At 41.1% G+C, this 20,517-nt stretch overlaps 1 protein-coding gene across 1 annotated transcript; it reads left to right on the top strand.

Annotated features, from left to right (window-relative positions):
• Nucleotides 1-353: 353 nt before the first annotated feature.
• ilf3b (interleukin enhancer binding factor 3b) lies at nucleotides 354-20,115 on the top strand. The gene is made up of 18 exons (XM_079252772.1): nucleotides 354-408; nucleotides 3,536-3,615; nucleotides 4,210-4,433; nucleotides 4,536-4,710; nucleotides 7,273-7,420; nucleotides 8,828-8,919; nucleotides 11,265-11,360; nucleotides 11,467-11,578; nucleotides 12,784-12,881; nucleotides 12,960-13,071; nucleotides 13,199-13,312; nucleotides 13,392-13,597; nucleotides 13,691-13,870; nucleotides 13,954-14,235; nucleotides 17,119-17,242; nucleotides 17,320-17,370; nucleotides 18,822-19,229; nucleotides 19,313-20,115. The coding sequence occupies exons 2-18, from the start codon at nucleotides 3,613-3,615 to the stop codon at nucleotides 19,438-19,440; spliced, it is 2,553 nt and encodes an 850-aa protein (XP_079108898.1). The 5' UTR covers nucleotides 354-408; nucleotides 3,536-3,612; the 3' UTR covers nucleotides 19,441-20,115.
• The last annotated feature ends 402 nt before the right edge of the window (nucleotides 20,116-20,517 follow it).

Genomic DNA, 20,517 nt, shown 5'->3' with positions numbered 1-20,517 from the left:
CTCCAGCCACTGACTGAACCTTTATTTTGAACATCAGTCAGTTCCGTTCAGCTTCCACCTTAGGATTTGACTCGTCATATTAGTATGTTTATAGCCCAACCACAAAAAATAATAATAATTAAAAAAAAAAACAAGTCAAACTCATGAATTATTTGAAAATTAACTTTTATCATTGTAGTTCCTACAAGACTAGCCCCAAAAACTGCGCCAGACGTGCGACTCAATTTGAGCACTGGCCACGCCCCGTGTCAGGCTCTTCTGCTTTTCATTGGCTAGAATTGCAGTCTTGTATAATTGTCCGCCAATCAGCACCTTCCTTTTTACAGATCGTGGGCGTTTCTCTTTACACTGTTGCTGCAGAGTTTGGAGCTAGTATGCAGCACGGGCTGTAACGGGAACAATATCACAGTAAGAATCAAACAAATATTTGATTTCAGAACCTTGATATATTTATCATGGGATTCTAGATGATATATGAGCACCACAGTAACTATAAAAGGTCTTTGTACGTTTTAACGCGGTCTTACTCGCTTTAGAAACTGTAAGACATTTGCTTTTGTTCGGCAAAGCTAACTTGCTAGTTGATTCAATGGAGTCTTGTCTACTCGACCATTTTGGTGTCCGATAACCAACCTCCACAATATCTTATTTCATTATTATTTCAACGCTCTAGTATTACATAATACTGGCTAGTTTAACAATAGCCAATCTGTGGGTTTAGACGTTTGGTGGGTATGTTATCACGGCTTTAGCCTGGAACATGTGGTTTTGTCGGCTAGCTAGCTGTTAGCGCTGCACGGAGGTAAAATGGCGTCTGCTTTTAATTTCCCTCGATGGAGGCTTTTGGATCGGTGCTAGTTGCTTCTCTATAATTCACTCTTCCATTGAATTTGGGTTTGAACTTATTTGTTGAATTTAAAACGTTGTCATTAGCTTGTTGGTTCTTGTAACTACACGTGAGTTTGGCTTAGTTGCACACGGGTCGGCAGTTCTGTTACATATTTACCAAATTTACTTTTAACTGCTCATAAATATCAAATGCAATCTCCCTGGTAAGGAGGCATTACTTAGAAAATACCATAACTGAATATATCTGAGTGATCTATTTTATTCTGAATGTTTTATTGCCATTTATCTCCGGCTAATTATCAACAATGGCTCATAAGATTAACTATCTTTCGGTTATACTGGTGATAAATTTGTAAAGACAAACAAAATGCTAGTCATTCATTTTTGGAATAAATTAAAAGCCCAGATTGTGACAAAGAGAGCTAAATCTGAGCAATAAAACACTAATCTATGAATGACATCAGCTATGCAAAGAGGCACAAATAGAAACACTAAAAAAAACTCTGTGGTTTAGAGTTTGTACTAATTGAGATGTAAGAAATCAAGTCAAAGTGATTAAATGTGTTAATTTCTGTCCTTTTACTAACCCCCCCCCCCCCCCCCCCCCCAAAGAAAAAGGAGAAAAAAAAACTCCAAAGATGTTATGTGGTTAGATTTTAAGTTAATACAAATAAAGGCCCTGTCCTTGAAGGTTGGTTTGATAGGCAGGATGTTATGTTCACACTTAGAAAAAACAAAATCCACATAAGTTAGCACTGTGGATGGAAAGAATTCACATAGCTGAAAAGGACTATCTACTTTAAATTTCAGATTACACTTCCTCCAAAGAAGCTGGTGAGGACATACAGGCTGGATGGCCCACCAGCAGGCTTGAGCCTTTTTCCCCCACATAAGTTGCCCCTTATATATAGTTAATTATCAGACGGAAGGAAGATCAATTCCACACTGCTGTGAAATTAAACAGCAAGCTGATGTCGGGCTGGGCAATATGACGATATTCATCGTTTGGATGATAGAAAATGTATCGTTTCATGTTAGGCTCTATCGTTTATGCCACAATAAGGTTCTTTACTGCAGTATTTTACGTCAAGATGTGCTTTATGGCATGCAGCTGTAACAATTTAAACAAGCAAGGAGAAAGACTGTAGCAGACGTGTTTCAGAGCAGGGTAATGACCAGCTAACCCAAACTGATGAGCTTGTTCATAAGAGGGGAAATCTCTGCCGTGGTGTGGTGAGGATATAAAGACACAGGCGTGGAACCGATAACAGACTAGCTCACATTCCCAACAACGGACTCTGACACAACTAACTCACTTCATCACTTGTACAAGAATCAGGATAAAGAATACAGAATAAAGAATAGTCAACAAGCAAAAGCAGCGTCAAGTGGCGGCGAAAGCTCTCATAATAAACCCCAGACGTAAACGCTGCAACAGGTATTTACCTGTGAAACTTCATACGATCCTAATCCCCCCCAGATGGAAGGAGATCACTGCTGCTGTTGCCAAACAACATCTGACACATAACTGATGACTGACACAAAATTACACAAACTATTCTATATCTTTATTTCATTTTGGGGATACAAAATGAGTTATAACGTGATATGAGGTTTTGGTCATATCCCCCAGCCCTAAGATGATGTAATGGTTGTGTTGATGAGTTCTTTGATGCCATGTTGATGTTTGTAATCCCCGAGCAACATAAACCTGCTTGGCTTCTATTGCTTCCTGCCTTGAAGCCTCAGACATACCATATTGATGTAAGGATAACCTATAACCTCATGGCCGATGTGCAACAAAAGTCTAGCATTCCTTTCTTGATAAGCACCTTTGACAAGGAATTTAATTTACCCTAAACCTTAAATTTTAGTGGAAATACAGCAGACCCGGGCCACTTTAAAGTTTTAGATGCTGTTGGGCAAAATCTAGCTATTGGGCCAACAGGGAAGTAAGTCATCCATTATGGCTTATCATTTCATTTTTTACCAAGTCTAATTATTGAACTGCTTCATTTTGATCTTTTGCCACCTGCAACGTGCACTGATTTTTGGTTAAACTTGATATTTGAACATGTTCACCTGTAAATGTTGCAGTTACATGGAGCACCGAATAAACATTCAATCGGAATGAAAACGCAGCATGTAAACACCTCAGCTGACCCAATTGACTTCAGTCGGGAAAGAAAATAACCTTTAACTTTTTCACAGTTGGATCAATGGGAAAACCTCCACCTGTAAACTCCTCCTGATCTTGTATGTGGAATGTTATTTCTGGCCATGCTTGAACCACATGGGGTAATGAGTTTCAGGAAAAGCACAACCGGTGGAAACATTTTTGTTGCATGCATCTTAAATATAAAACAAGCACATTAAAACCTCCCATCTTGTAAACGCTCACCTGTTCAGATTACTTTTTGGAAACATGTCAACTGGAATCTTATTGGACAGATTAATTTTAGGTGGATAGAAAAAATATCTGTCCATGTAAATGTAGCTCCACTTCCACTGATGTGTTGCTTTGAACATTTTAAGCCTATTGCTGGTCTGGGTAGCAATTAAACACACATGAAATGTCAGTGGACATATCATGAAATCAATCATTCGTACCATGTATAATCAGATTGCTTTTTTCGTGTCATATTTTTTACACATTGATATTTAAACAGGCTTTCCTCTCCTGCAGAAAGGACCCAACACTGTCCTTTCTAACTAAGAAGTCTTTCACTGGACAAAGCCGTATCCACCTTCTCAGCTACAGGAATGGTAATGTTTTAACTCCTGTCGTGTTTTTTTTTTTTTTCCTTTTCTGTAAGATAAAGATCATGTTGACATAGCAGACGACGTTCTGGCTTTTATTCCATGTGTCACTTTGAATGGTAAATAAATGTGACATGTCTAATTTCAGTCAGAGAACTGGTGCCAGCAATGTGCTTGGGGCTTTAGAAACACATGTTGCCCATTTAGACTTGCTTTGGGATGCCTGCTTAAAGACTGAGGGTTAAATGCACTCTCTAATGACCAATATCTGAAGCCTGGCATCATATCATTGTTAGCTTTTTACTTCTTTAAATGAATTCAGTATAGGTAGATGAAAAGAAAGTATGTCTGGTCAACAATCTGTCTCGTAAAGCAGGATTAATAAAGATAGTTGAATAACTGTTCTGATTAAAGTCAGGTACATGATGAGCTCTGGATGCAAGATAAATGATCTGTTCTACTCAGATCACATAGAGGTGGTAAAAAGCTCCCTCCTGCATGTTTCTGTCATGCTGCACCTCCAGAATAGCTGCGTTAAATCTAAAGAGCATCTTTCATATTTCTGCTCTAACTTACCGTCTTGTTCCTCTTTACACCCAGCCTCCTCCAGTGCGCCACCGATCCATGCGGGTCTTTATGAACGATGACCGCCATGTCATGGCCAAACACTCTGCCATCTACCCGACCCAGGAGGAACTGGAAGGTGTGCAAAACATGGTGTCTCACACGGAGCGAGCCCTCAAGGCCGTCTCTGACTGGCTGGATAAACAGGAGAAGGGAACTTCCAAGCCTGACTCTGAAAGCACAGAAGTTGATAAGGAAAGGTGAGGAAATGTCATGGAGGCCATTTTTCATGGTTGGTTTGTAGACAGTTATAACAACCACGTCTAAACATTTTTTTCTTTGGTTTATCTGCTGTTCAAAAGTGAGCACAAGGATCAGGCCACTCGCTCTCTGCGTGGTGTGATGAGGGTGGGTCTGGTTGCGAAGGGTCTGCTGCTGAAGGGGGACCTGGATTTAGAGCTGGTGCTCCTCTGTAAAGAGAAGCCGACCATCAATCTCCTGAAGAAGGTGTCAGACAACCTTGTGACCCAACTCAAGGTGAGACATGATTTAACTACACAAAACAAGGTGATAAGGAGAGATTTTTATTCTTGTTCCTTTGGTACTGATTTGAATTGTTTTAACATGAATGAAGATGATTTCATGTCACGTCATCGAAGTTTTACAATGCATTAAAGTTTTTGGCTTTCACAGCAGTGTGGTACTGATAGTTTTTGACAGCTCAGAACCACCGTACAAACAGATCATGTTTCAGTATTATTCACTGTACGACAGGCAGTGCAAGAAAAACCGGTAAATTATTGCTTATATTTAACAGCTTTGATATGGAAGCATTAGCGCTGTTGACAAAACAATTAATGCAAGAAAGCAAATTCAACTTCAACTTTATTTGTATAGCGCCACTTCACAACAATGTTGTCACAGGGCACTTTACGGACACATCATTTCGAGCCAGTTCATACATATCTTATAATATAAACCAACTGATTGCATCGAGTCATGACTTCGATCCAATCCCCCTGAACTGCATGAGGCGACAGTGGGAGGAAAAAACTCCTTTAACAGGAAGAAAACCTCCGGCAGAACCCGGAGGATAACCAGTAGCATTTATTTCTTTTTTTTTTTTTTTTACCTTTTGTGTCGTGTCAGTTAAAGCTGTGAAGAAAATGTGGCGTGATCAGACTCGGATTGTTCTGTCTTTTTGGCGATTTTTATCTGGTTAATGAATAAAAAATTATTAACATGATCAACTGCTTACTCAGTCATAACAGCTGTGTGGCAAACATATTAAAATGTAAGATGTTACAATTCTCCAAAGATCAGTCTGAAATTTTTATTATTTTCAAACAAAATAATGTTTAGTAACAATATTGCAACTTTTTATTTCTCCTCTGAAACATTCTCATACTTAATATGCTTTGTGTAACACAGCAGAAGGGTTTCTAAAAGAAAATAGTTAAATATGCACATAAAACCAAATAGTTTGTCATGATGACATTGAACGCAGCGTGTTAGGTTACCTGTCTCACACACAGACCCTTTTAGCATTTTATTGTCTGTATTCATGTTTGCTGTGTGTGTATGTGATTAATATATTGACAAATGCAGTATTCTGATTACATTATACTTCACACAGTGACTCAGCCGATATGAAGGAGCATTTCAGGTTTTTGTCAGTGAACCCCGGATACTAATATATATAAAAACTTCCTGGAGGTTTGAACGTTGTAAGTTTTGTTGCAGTTATCAGTAAAAACAGACGAATCAGTCAGCAATGATTTTGAGTTGTAACCAGTGTATTTGGAAAAATGCACCCCTTGCTGCTCCATTTAACCCATTAAAGCAACTCTACACAACTTTCCAACTTTAAAACTCTGTACTTCTGACACGTCTGGATGGCACCCCGATATCTATTATGAACAGTCCTTGGAGCTGTTGTTACATTGTAGCATCCACAATGCATGTGACTTTACAGCACCACGTCACAAGCTAGCAGCTGGATATAAACATACTGGTTGTTGTGAACATTGTTGGGCTAAAATATCTCAACCTTTAAAATAGGAACAACAAACCAACAGAATCTTGTTAGAGTAAATTCATCCTGCCAGGAGTTCACTTTCAGTACAAACAGAAGACAACAAGATGTAAACCGAATGTGAGCAAAAAGCAAACTGAGGGACAATTATTATAGCAGAAGTTATAAAACTGCGTAGCAAGGTCATGTCAGTTTTCTCATGAGAATTTAAGTTCTGTATCTACTGAAAACATGCATCCCACACAGACGCAGTTACTATGTAATGCTTCACAGCACAGAGTAGGATTCACTTTACATGCTTGCAAAGTGTATTCAGAAGAAAACAGTTATCAATCTATGATCTATATTTTTATTTCACAAACATTCAAGAAATCCAGCAAAGAAACATAGGTGGACATTATCCAAGGAAGTGGGAAAAATGGAGAGACAGAGAAAGAGATGTCTGTCAACATTTTTTAAAACTGTTTTTTTAAATAAATTTTTAAAAAAACAAAAAAAAAAAACATCGGACTGTTTTTTTTTTTTTTGTTTTTTTTTTGTTTTTAAAAAAAAAAAAACGTTGGACGGATTTTTTTTTTTAATTTTTTTAATTTTTTAAAAAAAAATTAATTAATTATCTTTATTTTAAATTTAAAAAAAAAAATCTGGCTGATATTTACCGTCTGGACAGATCTTAGAAAACAGACCAGATACAAGATGGGTGCCAAATGAACCTTTGTTCAGGGCACCTCGGTAGGGCTATAAATCCAACCATGTCGCTGGCAGGTGATATTCCTCAACCATTCACATTAACAACATGCTTCCAGTGGATTCTCGGAGCTAAGTAGAGCTTTACATTATGAGATTCATGGAATGTCGCAGGTCAGATTTAAAGGGTTAATGTAAAGTTATTATGGGTGCTTTATAGTTTCCATCCCAGCCTGCCGTCATTGTAACTGTGTCAGCATGGACATAGCTTGATGTGAATGAATTGAAGTCGTACCTCCAAACAGAAGCGGTGCTGCTGGTGTGAGCTTTTCTTCTGCTGAACGTCTGAACTGTGACTTAGTATGTTTCTCCTGAAGTCTTTTACAGAAGACACATACGTTGTAACCCAGAACATCCATGAAGCCAGCATTGTCATCCAGAACACCAAGGAGCCCCCCCTAACCCTCACCATTCACCTGACATCCCCTTTAGTCCGCGAAGAGATGGAGAAGGCAGCTGCTGGAGGTAAGCCCCCCCCCCACACGAGGACCTCAGCATTATGTTTATAGTGTCCCCCTCCCCCTCCACCAGCAAGGAGGTCAGGCAGGCAACTAGACAGATATTGTTTATTGGGCCTTCAATGGAGCTAGGGGGACAAGAACACACCATCACATAAAGAAACTGTGCTATGCTTATAGCTCTCTAGACACTCTCGTAGTTCCATGTAATGTAATTGTACATTTTTGATGGCCCAATATACAGTACAGGGCAGGTAGTTTACTGACTACTGAAGGTTTTCTCTCCCCCTTTAAAGATCAGGTCACCAATGAAATGAAGGCTTACTGAGAATTTAACCAAATACAAAAAGAGAGACCACTGTGTTTGCATGTGTTTTATCATTGATGATGAACGGTTTGCATTGCAGCAAAAATGAGTAGCAGAAAAAATAACAAAACAAACCAAAAACCCTGACGAAACTGCGTTTGGCTGTCAGACTCCGGCAGTGGGCTGACGACGGCCTCCGATGTTCCTCCGCAGAAGATCGCCCAGAGTTACAGATAATGACAAGGGGCATTTCGATTCGGCATTCATGTCCGTAAGCACTCAAACCAAGGGGCTGTTGAAGGAAGCGTCGCCATGTATGCTTCGAAACAGCTAGTTTAATTTCAGTGTAAGCTTTCTTGTTTTTTCTGAGCACTTTGAGGATCTCTGTTTCAACCTTGACCTTATCTGTAGCCCTGTGCTCACACCGACGCCCAGTTTGGGTCTTGTTATATTTTTTTAAGCCATCAGTTTTGCTGCAGTGTGGACTTGTTTTGATACCCAGCTTTTGTGCTTCTGATAATTTCTGCCTGTGGTTCCAATTCTGATTCTCTCTGTCAAGCCTTCTAGTTTGTCAATTTTTAGGGACGCTGGACCTTTGACCAACTGGCCGCTCTCTGTCTCGGAAGGGGCAAAGTGCAGCATACCCATCATAGGGGCAAAGGGGAGGGGCTCTACTTCCTGTTTACATGAGGGGAAAAATAAAATAGAACTTTTTGGGGGGGGGGGGCTGTGAAGCTAAAGGATCTGTTTAAGTAATGCAGTTATGGAGACAAACCTCCCTATTTATACTTCCTTAGCTTATTAAAAAATACTTTATTCTTTTAATTTTTCTTCTTTTTTAATATATTTTTTTCTGTAAGTTGATTTAAAGGCCATAAGAGCGAGCAGGCTGTGTAATATGTTAGAAGCGTAGCTTTTGTTGGTGGGGCCGTTTAAGACCACATTAACTGGGAGGTTGAGCGTTTGGTGGTTCTCCAGTGGAGGGGTCCCCTCCCCTTCCCCCTTCCTGCCTGTGCTTTGGGAAGGCTGCCTGTGTTCCCCCTGGCCGGCTGACAGAACTCCCCTTGGTCAAACTGTACCTTGTCTTCTTATTCCACCTGCCAATAGAAACGCTTTCAGTCAACGATCCCCCGGATGTTCTGGACAGGCAGAAATGCCTAACTGCCTTGGCATCTCTACGCCACGCTAAGTGGTTCCAGGTTTGAAACTTGTCTTTATTTGTCTCTAAAACAGAAGTAGCTTTGAGTTTGGTTTTATGCTGTTTGTTGTTTTTACATTTAGTCTAAGAGTTCCTTGTGTTATTTATTACTTTTTTAAAATTAATTTTATTTACATTTTTTCCCTCTTCTTTGAGGTGTACTTCCTGTAGTATAACTTGATGACCTGGGTGTTTATTTCTAAAGAAATGTTTGTCATCACACTGCTGTACAGTTGCTTTGCTCACTTCACAGGTGCTAAAACAGTAACATGTACCTAAAAAGAAAGTAGTTGCTTCTAGTTCCTGAGTTTTTCCACTTTCCTCATTGAGTAAATCACTTGTCTAATTCCCATTAATCCAAATCCAGGACTAATACAGCATGTGTCCGGGTGCAATATTTCTAAACTGTCGGTAATTCTGTGAATTAGGGCTGGGCGATACAGATCACATAACTCAATAATCCTCCCTGAAGATCTCAAAATAATCATTTTAGTCACTTTTATTTATATAAAAAAATGCTGTTAATGTCTTTTATGTAACATTTATATTTACTGAGTTCATTCAGTGGACCAGATCGGACCCTTTGGTGGACCAGATTTGACACCCCGGACTGGATATTTGACACCCCTGCTCTTAGTAATATTAAATCAGAATCGTTATAGAGTCGTATGGGTCGGCTTTTCTAAGGGAGATGAGCCAAAAGAACCAAATCTTTAACAAGAGCCAGACTTCCCACCACTAGTACGGCACGTTTCTGCAGCTGAGATGAAGCTAATGTCCTGAGCGATAAGCTACTGCTTTAATAACATGACGTTATTTCTCATGTTTTCTTTTTACAAGGCAGCTAAAAGACCACCAGGCATTGCCACCAAGTGAAACTCAATTTCGCCTTTAGCTAACATAAGAAAAGCAATGTCCATTTTAGAGCTTCAGACAATTTCTCCACTTTTAGAAAACCACGTTTCACATGAAAGCAGAGACTCAGCTGTCACAAAACTATGTTTCTTTTGTTGTTTTCGGTTCAAAAGTTTTATACCAGCTTTAAAAAAAAAAACCAAAAATGTCCTCTAATATCATCTCCTATGAATGTTTTTGTTTTAAATCATGAAGGTCCTGGTAGTTTCCATGAAGACAAAAGGGCTTTTAATTTGAAGTATTTCCTCTTCCTGTCATATGCTGCCTCACATTTCATTCTGCATCCTCATAATGTCTCTTAAGGTGAGACTGATGAATGACCAGGATGCCGATTGTCAACGTGGGCGCACAAGTTTTTGAGACATTTACCTGCACAACACCTCTTATCAAAACATTTATAAAACTGCTCTGGTTCACTTTTTTTTAGCCTTTATTTATGCACAGATATTCATCAGACATAAATTAATTAATTCCTGGATTCCTTAGGCTGCTGATTTTCCCTGGGAGAAGTGTCGTTTCTTTTTTTAGCCGTAGATAACCACTTAGGGAAGCGGTGCGCTTCGATGCATAAAGGCGGGGAAAGGACAGTACCATAGCTTTAATGCAACATGAACTCGAAATAAGCAATAATCCTTTTCCTAATTGTTTATCTCAGGTGAAATTATGTCAGTATCATTTAGGAACTGGAGATATCGCCCAGCCCTACAGTCAATAAGTTATTTACTTCCTCACCGTTTAGTAGCTCAAGATGAAATGTCCCTTGTGGTTTGCCGTCCTCTGGTAACTCATAGTACTGTTGCCTTCACATCTTTGGCTTTCACTGTAACACCCAGCGCTCCATCTCTGCAGCTTCTCCATGTACATAACGTGTGGCCTCAGCCTTTCCTGCTCTCTGGCACTTTTTGTGTTTCTTTGTCTTAACGTTACCTTGTGCCACAACATCAATGGGAATATTGCACCTTGAGTCTTTTTATATTAAAATCCTCTTACCTCTAACGTAAGCCCAAGTCCACATAAGCGCGCCTCTTTCGATTAGCTCTTGTTTCTCCCATTGAAGCTGGTTTTAAGTTTGAAGTGGCTTTCTTCTCTCCTCGTCTCCTGACCTTTAAGTCACACGCATGGTTTTCCCCTCCAGCAGAAACGATTAACGTCTGATAACTATTGCCATCGATCATTTTGTCTGAATGAGAATGATCCTAAATAAGGTCTTCCTGCAAAGTGATCATCTAATATTTCTGGATATTTGCATAAAGACAAAGCTAAGCTCTTATAGTCTGTGTTGTTTCATTTTCATTACATTTCCTTTTGCTTTAGATGTTGCTTTTGCTTGTCACATGCCGCCGTCTGGCTTTTTCTTTCTTCTTTATACTAAAACTGCTCGTCTGCCCTCGTACCTTCCCTCCCCCCCCCCCTTCCTGCTTGTGTTTCCAGGCCAGAGCCAACGGGCTGCGCTCCTGTGTCATTGTCATCCGGATACTAAGGGACCTGTGTGCTCGCGTCCCGGTGTGGGCTCCGCTTCATGGCTGGGTGAGTCAGAGATTTGTGCTGTTCAGTGCATTTACCCTAAATCTGTCAGTGTTTGTACTGGAGCATTGCCTTCTGAGGCAAAGAGACTCCTTTTTCTGCGTTGCAGCCACTGGAGCTGATCAGTGAGAAAGCAATTGGCACAGGAAACCGGCCCATGGGTGCAGGAGAGGCTCTGCGCAGAGTGTTGGAGTGTCTTGCTTCAGGAATCCTCATGGCAGGTATGTTCATGCTGCTTTTGTCTTTCCAGCTGCATTAATATAAGTATTGTACTGTCATTACCTGGATTAAAGCAAGCAAACAGGTAAGGTCCTATTTGGTAAATACTGCATGGATGCTGATGTTTCAGACTGCAACATGTTACTTTCAATTCAATTCAGCTTTTATTTGTATAGCGCCACTTCACAACAATGTTGTCACAGTGTACTTTACATACACATCATTTCAAGCCAATTCATACATATCCTATAATAGAAACCAAATGATTGCATTGAATCATGACTTCGATTCAATCCTCCATCCTGAGCTGCACATGGCGACAGTGGGAAGGAAAAAACTCCCCTTTAAACATGCCTGACGTTGGGGGAAGGGGCGATATTGCCAAGAAGGTGATATCCAGATATTTTTTTAAGAAAAGGACTCTAATGATATCACAGACGATATTGGAAGTCTTTGGCCACATAATGAGTCACAGCATCAGTAATCTCACAATTTGTCATGAAGCGTCCAGTAAAACAAGGCCTCTGTATTCCTTTCTGTTCTAGTTGTTTGTTTTTCCCTTCATCTCTTTGATGCAGGTTGTTTTTCAAATCTGTTAATAAAGCTTCTTGGAAAGAAGACAAATTATCGCTATAGAAGGAGTGCTGTGCGAGGCTGGGTGTCGTGTCACAACAGGGCAACATATTTAGATCTACACTAGAGCCTCTACGAGTCCTTTGGGATGAAAGGCCGACGGCTGCTAAAAACGATCTATGCTTTCACGCCAGTCACACCAGTATGACCTGAAAGAGCGGCTAAAGGAGTCGCTAGAAGAGTCTGAACTTGCTCGCTACTTTGGCAACAGTGAGCAGCAGCTGTGATGATTTACTTCCAGTATTTGTACTGGAACAAAACAAAATATCATGGGATTGTGGTGCAGTTTTTTTTTTTTTTTTTTAACAAATCATTTTTAGTCCGTCTCTGTTTTTGTGAAAGCCAAAACCACTATTGGAGATGTTGCACTGCTTCGTTCTGCCATGTGACCTTCTTTCCTGGCTCAGCTGTACCATCCTAACCAGTACGACGAAGCACACCTCCAGCCTGAACATGGAATAGATTATCAGTCTTTTTCAGAAGAGTCCAATTATTGGATCAAGCAAAGAAAACGGCATGTTTGTTTGTTTTTGTCCCAAACATAATCCTCAACGGTTCATTCTTAATGTCGCAGATGGTCCTGGAATTTCTGATCCGTGTGAGAAGGAGGCCACAGATGCTGTCGGCCATTTGGACCAGCAGCAGAGAGAAGACATCACAGCGAGTGCACAAGTGAGCCCAGCAAAGCCGTCTGTGCATATTCACAGTTTAATGAATGTGTAATTCACACCATATGTCCTCCATCCTCAGCATGCCTTAAGGCTGTCAGCTTTTGGACAGCTTCACAAAGTGCTTGGAATGGATCCACTTCCTTCAAAAATGCCTAAAAAACCCCGAAATGAGGCTCCTGTTGATTACACAGGTGAGCCACACCGACCGGGCTGCCTGATTTAGATGGCTTACAGTCCTCTGCAGCGACAAAGCTTTGATGGTTTATGTATTTCTGGGCTTGGAATGGTGGTGTAAGTTATTTTGTGTGTTGTGATTAGTGCAAATCCCACCCAGTACGGCGTACATCCCACCGATGAAAAGACCTATTGAGGAAGAGGAGGGGACGGATGACAAAAGTCCAAATAAAAAGAAGAAGAAGCTTCAGAAGAAATGTAAGTTTATAAAGTTTATTTTAAAATCTCAGGTTTTGATAGTATAATAATTTAATGCTCCCCTCCCGCCGCCCTCCAGCTACAGAGGAAAAGGCCGAACCCCCTCAGGCTATGAATGCCCTGATGAGGCTGAATCAGCTGAAACCTGGTCTCCAGTACAAGCTGATTTCCCAGACTGGTCCAGTTCATGTTCCAGTCTTCACCATGGCTGTGGAGGTGGACGGTAAGACCTTTGAGGCTTCCGGTCCATCAAAGCGCACCGCCAAGCTGCACGTGGCGGTCAAGGTGAGCTCTGGATCAACATAAACGTCCTTTATGTCCAACACCGATGGATGTTTATAGATCTGAACCGTGGCGAATGTGTGTGTTCTGTTCCAGGTGCTGCAGGACATGGGCCTGCCAACCGGAGTGGAGGTGAAACCCACAGAGCCGACGGTGAAAGTGGAGGAACCGGAGGTTACGGCTCCTGTGGAAGAAGTGAAACCAGTGGTAATACCGCCTGAAACGCCCCCTCCTGCAGCCGGAGCTGCCAAGGCAGAGCGCACAGACGCCGCAGAGGTCAGTGTGTCAGCAAGCAGCATGCCACCTCGTTGTAAATATTTTCACCTCATCTTCTGGTCCTTTTCTCTCCTCCTCATCAGAGCGCTCGGCAACAGGGACCAATTCTGACTAAACATGGCAAGAATCCCGTCATGGAGCTGAATGAGAAGAGGCGGGGCCTCAAATACGAGCTCATCTCAGAAACCGGCGGGAGCCACGACAAGCGCTTCGTCATGGAGGTGGAGATCGACGGGCAGAAGTTCCAGGGAACGGGATCCAACAAGAAGGTGGCCAAGGCGTATGCAGCGCTGGCCGCTCTGGAAAGTCTCTTTCCTGAAGGCTCGGCGCCGGAGCCTGCTAAAAAGAAAAAGGGACCATCTGTGGTAAGCTTCCCCTGAAGAGGGAGTTTTCTGCTATCATTCACATCTCCAGCAGCTTTTCGCCAAATAAAGGCGACATTTCTCAGTTTCGTCCAACAACTAATGCGATTTTCAGGTTTTTCCATTCAACAGTGTTCAGTGCATAAGTTACGCAAGGTAGCCACGTAGTGTCATCAGAGTTTTCTACCTGCTGCGGAGAATTTGCTTTTTGAAGATTTTCTCCATCATTTTCTTTTATAAAACTCTGAAATTTTGTTATTTGTTTCACACCGCGCCATCTTTACGGTAAATGAACCGGTCAAAACCCCGACGTCACGTCTGGGCACGCATAAATGCAGAAAATGTTTCCGTTACACTGCTGTAAAATGTTTCTGTATCAAAACGACGAGAAAAGCACCTCATGAGAGCGTAAGAAATGTTTACAAATATTTCACTTTTTTTTTTTTTTCTCCAAAATGTAATTGTTTCAATTAACGTGTCTTTACTGTGATATTTAGTTTTTGCATCTAGTTTAGTTTAGTTTGTGCCCCTTTCTGGGTCTGTGTGTGTGTGTTGAGGCGGTTTGCATTTTCTCCTATTACAAGAGGAAAAACAGAAATTAGGTAAAACTGGGGAAAAAAGTTGGACTCGATGGGAAAATGTAAATCAAGTCAATACCATTTTATTCCCTCTTCTTTTTCGTATATATATTTCCAAAACTAGATGAAAATCAGTGGTAGGTTTGTGACGATATGCTTTCACCCCGATTTAATTCCAATTTTTTGGGCGCTGATTTGATTTAAATTACAATTCCTTAATATTGTTGATTTTTATAGATTAAAAACAAAAAAGTGTACAAAACTTTTTTGCTCGTCATTTTTCTTGATTTTAATTAAGAAAAAACAACCCAGTAGCCAGACCATCATTCTGTTGCTATATTGCCCAAGAAGACACGTAAAAAGTTCAATAAAAACTACAAAAATGACAAAAATTTTATAATGGATTTTTTTAAAAAATAAGAAATCCAATTTTTTTTTTTTTTTTTTAATCCAATTTTTTTTTTTTTTTTAAAATATTGATTTTAAAATTGTGAAGCAAAAAAACTACAATACTCGATTTTCCCACCCCTAATCAGAAGATAATCTATCGGATGTCAGAATTTATTTTATTTTATTATTTTCTTTTATGCTCAAAACAAAAAAATTGAATTTGTTTATATTTGAATTTTGTGGAAATTGTTCATGATATGTTTTGATTTACTTTCCCTACAAATGTGTTTTCCACTGTGTTTGCACCAAACGGACACGTTTTACCGCTACTGCTTCCTGTCTGTGGCGATACCTGAACTGGCCGGAAATCAGCGATGGCTAGGAGAACAGAAGCATATTTTAAAAGAAAAGAACATTTTCTGAGTTTGTGCTTCAATGAAAACTGGGATAAAACTGATAACCAGCACTTTTCCCTTAAAGCAGCGGCGTGGCTGTGAAGTTCTTTCTGCTCTGTGTACACAGTGGTACGTGTCTAAAACTGTGTCCAAGTAATTCTGTAAATATACCAACATACTGGAGACATTAATTATTAGATGGAAATAGTTATTTTTATTGGGGAAAAAAGTGTTCTTGTCTCAGAATAGTGTATTACATGACATCCTGACTGGTCTATGTTTCATCACTAAACCGCTGGAGCCTCATGGTGGGCATGAAGTCCAATCCCAGTGACTCCTGCAGAACCTCAAAGACTCATGGGAAATGCACATCCTGCAGAAATGCACCTACCTTAATAATTTCCATTATTTTACTGTCTCTCAAGCTGCGTTTAGGCAGTGTTGTTTGAATATCGTTATACTTGTAATCAGCACCACAAGTGTACAGAGACCCAAACACCACGCTGATGGAATCATCCCATCATCAGCGACTGGTTCGGTCAGACGTGAAACAGCGTTTACTGTAACTGAGCAGCATGAAAGTGGAAGACAGAGTAGGGATGATGCAGACCTTTAGGAAGATGGAGTTTCTGTAACGGGGCGCAGCGGTCGGCGCTCTTGGTCAGCTGGTGGCAGCGCGGCCGCCATCCAAACAGAGCAGAAGAGAAATGACGTGTTTACATGTAAATGAGATAAATAACATCAGAACTTGTCACATTTATAGAAGGAGAAACACGGTTTGTTCTTTCCAACAACAGCCATGCTGTGACACTAAACTCCACTGTTTCCGTCAGGCTGAGCATGATGCTACAGATCATGTCGTTTTTATTTTCCGCTCTGGATCCTCAGCTTCTGCTACATGACCGTCACCAATGTCTCACTAACGTGAACAACAGAAGAGCTTCGCTGTCGCCAGATAAAACTAACTGGGTCTGACGTTGTTCACACGTCGCTGCTACAAGGAAACACGACGGTGCACACGGAGCAGGGAGAACTTCCAGCTCACCTTTCCTGCCTCAAGTGAAACGTTCAGTCTGAACTTGAGCACATTATCCCTTCTTCAGTTTTGTGCAAAAAACCAGAAAACAAGTCTGTTATGTCTTTGTTTGCTTTGGATTCATAAACAAAAGGAAAATAAAAGGAACGAATGATGCAGATTACAATGGCGGAATCTGACCAGACTTTTGGTTTTAACAAATAAAAACGGAGAAAGTAGGTGTGAGTTTTTTTTGGTTTTTTTTGTCTCACATTTAAATTAAATCAACAACTGAAATGTTTTTTTCTTTATTTTATTTGTTTTCTCTTGTGTAAAGTAGGAAAAACAGGAATACCACCATATTTCAATTCTTTTTTTAAAATTTTTTTATTTTATTTTATTTTTTTTGTCTTGGTTGAAGAAAAAAATGACTCCAAAGATGTTTTTCACATAGACGTTTTCCACATCGATGGTTCTGCTGGACTTTACTCATTTGTTTCCTCTGCAGCACAATCTGGGGTTCGGCATGATGGGCGGCGGAGACTCAGGCACACCCCGGAGCCGAGGAAGAGGAGGGCGAGGTCGTGGGAGAGGAAGAGGCTTCAATAATGGTGGAGGATATGGCCAAGGAGGTAAAAACAAAACAAAACTCTTTGATGCAGACAGAGTTTAAACATCCAGACTAAAAGCATCTCCTCCTCCCCCCCAGGTGGTTTTGGAACATACGGCTATGGAAACAACAACAACAACTCTGGATACAGTGAGTATCTGCTTCACCCTCCCTAAGCTCTGTTCATGTTTGGTTTCTCTTCTGACTGCTGTTGTTGAAATTCCAATCAAACATGTCTGCCGTTGTGTTGGCAAAGACGCTGCGTGTCCTTCGGCTTGGTGCATCTCACCAGGACTCTGGGAATGTAGTTGATCTGTGTAGAATAAGTGGACACGCTGGGAAACAAGTGATTTTACATTTCTCTGCTTTAAGCCACAGGACTGATTGTGTTTTTTGACAAGCCCTCTCTTATGAGTACCCCTCTCTTCCTTCTGGCAGCCTGTTCTGAGGACTGACCTACATGAGCGTGACAGGAGCAGAGAAATCTAAAAGACGACCAACACAATTAAAAAAAATAAAATAAAAAAAAATCTGACCAGATGTGTCATTGGCCTGCCGTCTTTTTTTAAGGCAGAAAAAAAACCTAAATAAAAATCTAATTTTGATTTATTTTTTCCCCTTCTCTGCCCTGTCTCACTCTTTAGGTGACTTTGTCTCAGACTGCTATGGCTACCACGAGTTTGCGACATAGATCTCCCCAGTCTTTAAAAAAAAAAACAAAAACAAAAAAAAAACCCAAACAAGTCAGATACAGTCCCGTAGAGCGGATTAAAACGGACAAAACACTCTGTAGTGATCCAGCAGCATCATGAACTCCCTTCACCGCCGAGTCCACCAACCTGGAAATAAATCATCGACACCCCGTCTCGCTGCTTGTCATGTCCTAATAGAGCAGAGAAGCAATCTTCCACTACGTGCATGTAGCCATAAGACAACCTCTGTCCTGTCAAGTCGCTGTGGAAGCACCGGGACGGCTGGACCTCCTCCGCCCGCAGGGTGGACTCACGGCGGGATGTCGTCATCCATCACCGCGGCGGGGTGGGGCCGGACTTTGTTTCTTTAGCATGAGGAAGCTGGACAGCATACTGCCTCTTGGTTTGTTGCCAAGACAACGGTGGTCCGGTTTCCGTCTCCACACAGACGACTTCTCTGAGAACGATCTTCCATGAATTTGATGTTTCGTTTTGACTGCTTGCCTTCCTGTCACGTCCGATCACACTGAACCCTGAAGAGCGTTTTCTGTTGTTGGCCTCACTGTTGATGTGAAATGAGCCGTTTCTGTCGTCACGGCTCCACCGACTGCATGATGGACTTACTCCAGCATCGCTCCGTCTGTAGCAGCTTAACTCACACTCAACTTAAGCCTGTTGGCTTTAAGTTTCCAGTCTGAACACATGGATTAGAAAACCTGATGTTCCTTTAGAAACAAAATACGTCTTGCTTTGGTTTTATATGTCTTTGTTTTGTTTTTTTTTAAATAAATGTGACATTTGTGACTGTGTGAATGCAGGGTCCTTTTTTCATTGGCTGATGAGACTAGAATGAACCTGCCTGAATGAGCGTTGCCTGTTTTAAGACTGTTCCATGCTGTTATTCCCTAGATTACTACAACAATGGTGGTGCAAATGGAGGAGCGGGGGCGTTACACAGCCCGCCTGGTGGTCCTCTATCCAGCACAGCACAAGGATCAGCACAGGGCCTCTATGGGTCATATTACCAGAGCGAAGTAGCCTACCCCGCCCCATCTATCAACAAACCCCCCAAAAAGAAGCCCCTAATACATAAGGGTGGGAATGCGGCCTTTTTGGGTCCTCCTGGGGGGAACATGGGTCCAGTTGGAGGCTACCAGCCCAGCGGTGTGGGACAGGGGTCTTATAACCAGTACAGTCCAGTGAAGAAGAATTTTAACCAGAACCTGGGGGGGGTAGGTGGTTACCCATACAGCACTGCTTACCCGAGCCAGGTGACGGGTGGTGCTGTGGGTAACCAAGACTACTGCTGCTACGATGGTGAGTTTCACGTTTCTGAAGATTTTAAGCAGATTTTGTTGGTTTGTTTGGCGATGTGGACGTATTTTCTCCTCCTCCTGCAGGTTTCAGCAGCCAGTCCAGCTACGGCTCGGAGGGAGGCTTGAACCAGGGCTTTGGCTCCAACCACTCTCAGTACCACAACCCAGGCTACGGACGGGACGATGGAGGGATGGGTTACCAGTACAGATAGACCAGTGTCCTGCTCCCTGTGAATCCTCAGCACCATGCATCCACGTCTCAAGCCCAAAGAAGTGGCTGACAACTAGCCTGTGCTCTCTGCCTTTTCCATGTTTGCTTCCTGTGTGCTGTTGAGTTTCCGTGTAGCACGTGTTGGCACAAAGAGATTTTTTTTTTTTTTTTTCTTTTCCTTAGACGTCAGAGCTGAGTTGTGGTGAACCTAGTGGTCTGTTTCAGTGGTCTGGTCAGTGCATAGTCCTGTGTCTCTTCTTTTCTCTTCCTCTTTTTACTTTCGCTCCCAGTCCTCGTCCTCATCCCTAAATGTGAAGACTGACGCTACAAATTCCTCACGTTCTGGCTCTGGCTTGGTTTCTTTATGAAAGAGCGCTAACAGCTTTTCACCCATGAGAAACCAGTAAAATGCTGTAGCTTAAGCTACAAAGTTTTTTTTTTGTGTGTGTGCTGGGGGAAAAAAGTAAGTTCAAGCTTGTTCTTTTCTGCAGTGCTTGTAATTTCTGCTTATTTTTGTAATTGACCAGATGTGATGTAGTTATTTTAAACTAATGGTTTTGAAGATTGCTGAAAGTTTCTCAAATCCACATTTCTGCTCAATTTAGCTTTAGGATTGAGTGGGATTTGTTCCTGTCGATGTGTTTGTATCAATAAATTTTTATTTTGAATTATTTGAGTTTTGACTCCCAGGCCTTCGTCTTTAAACGACCCGTCTGAGTTGTAAACGATTCATAAAGTTCATCAACTCTACATAAACTATTTAACTTTGATCACATTTATAATTAATAGTTCTTACCATGTGTATGTTTAGAAGGAGGTGCGTATAGTAGCTAATACATATAATTACATGTTTATTTCCAAGAAATTGTCATTAAAAAGAAAAACTTCTTGATAAAAGCTGCGACTAAAGTTTTCAGACCGGATTTAAAAGAACTAAAGTTTGGATTAGATTTTTCTTTTTCCCCCAAATATAAGGAGCATTAAGACTAAATGCAGATTCTCTTGTGAATCAGTCCCATTTTAAACTTTCCAGATGTAAACAACTGGTTCAGTTTCTGTTTTAATGGCTGTTAAGAGT

The sequence above is a fragment of the Telmatherina bonti genome, assembly GCF_933228915.1.
Source record: "Telmatherina bonti genome assembly, chromosome: 14".
NCBI lineage: Eukaryota > Metazoa > Chordata > Actinopteri > Atheriniformes > Telmatherinidae > Telmatherina > Telmatherina bonti.
Note: the sequence above shows the minus strand (reverse complement) of the source record. Positions and strands in the feature narration are given on the sequence as shown.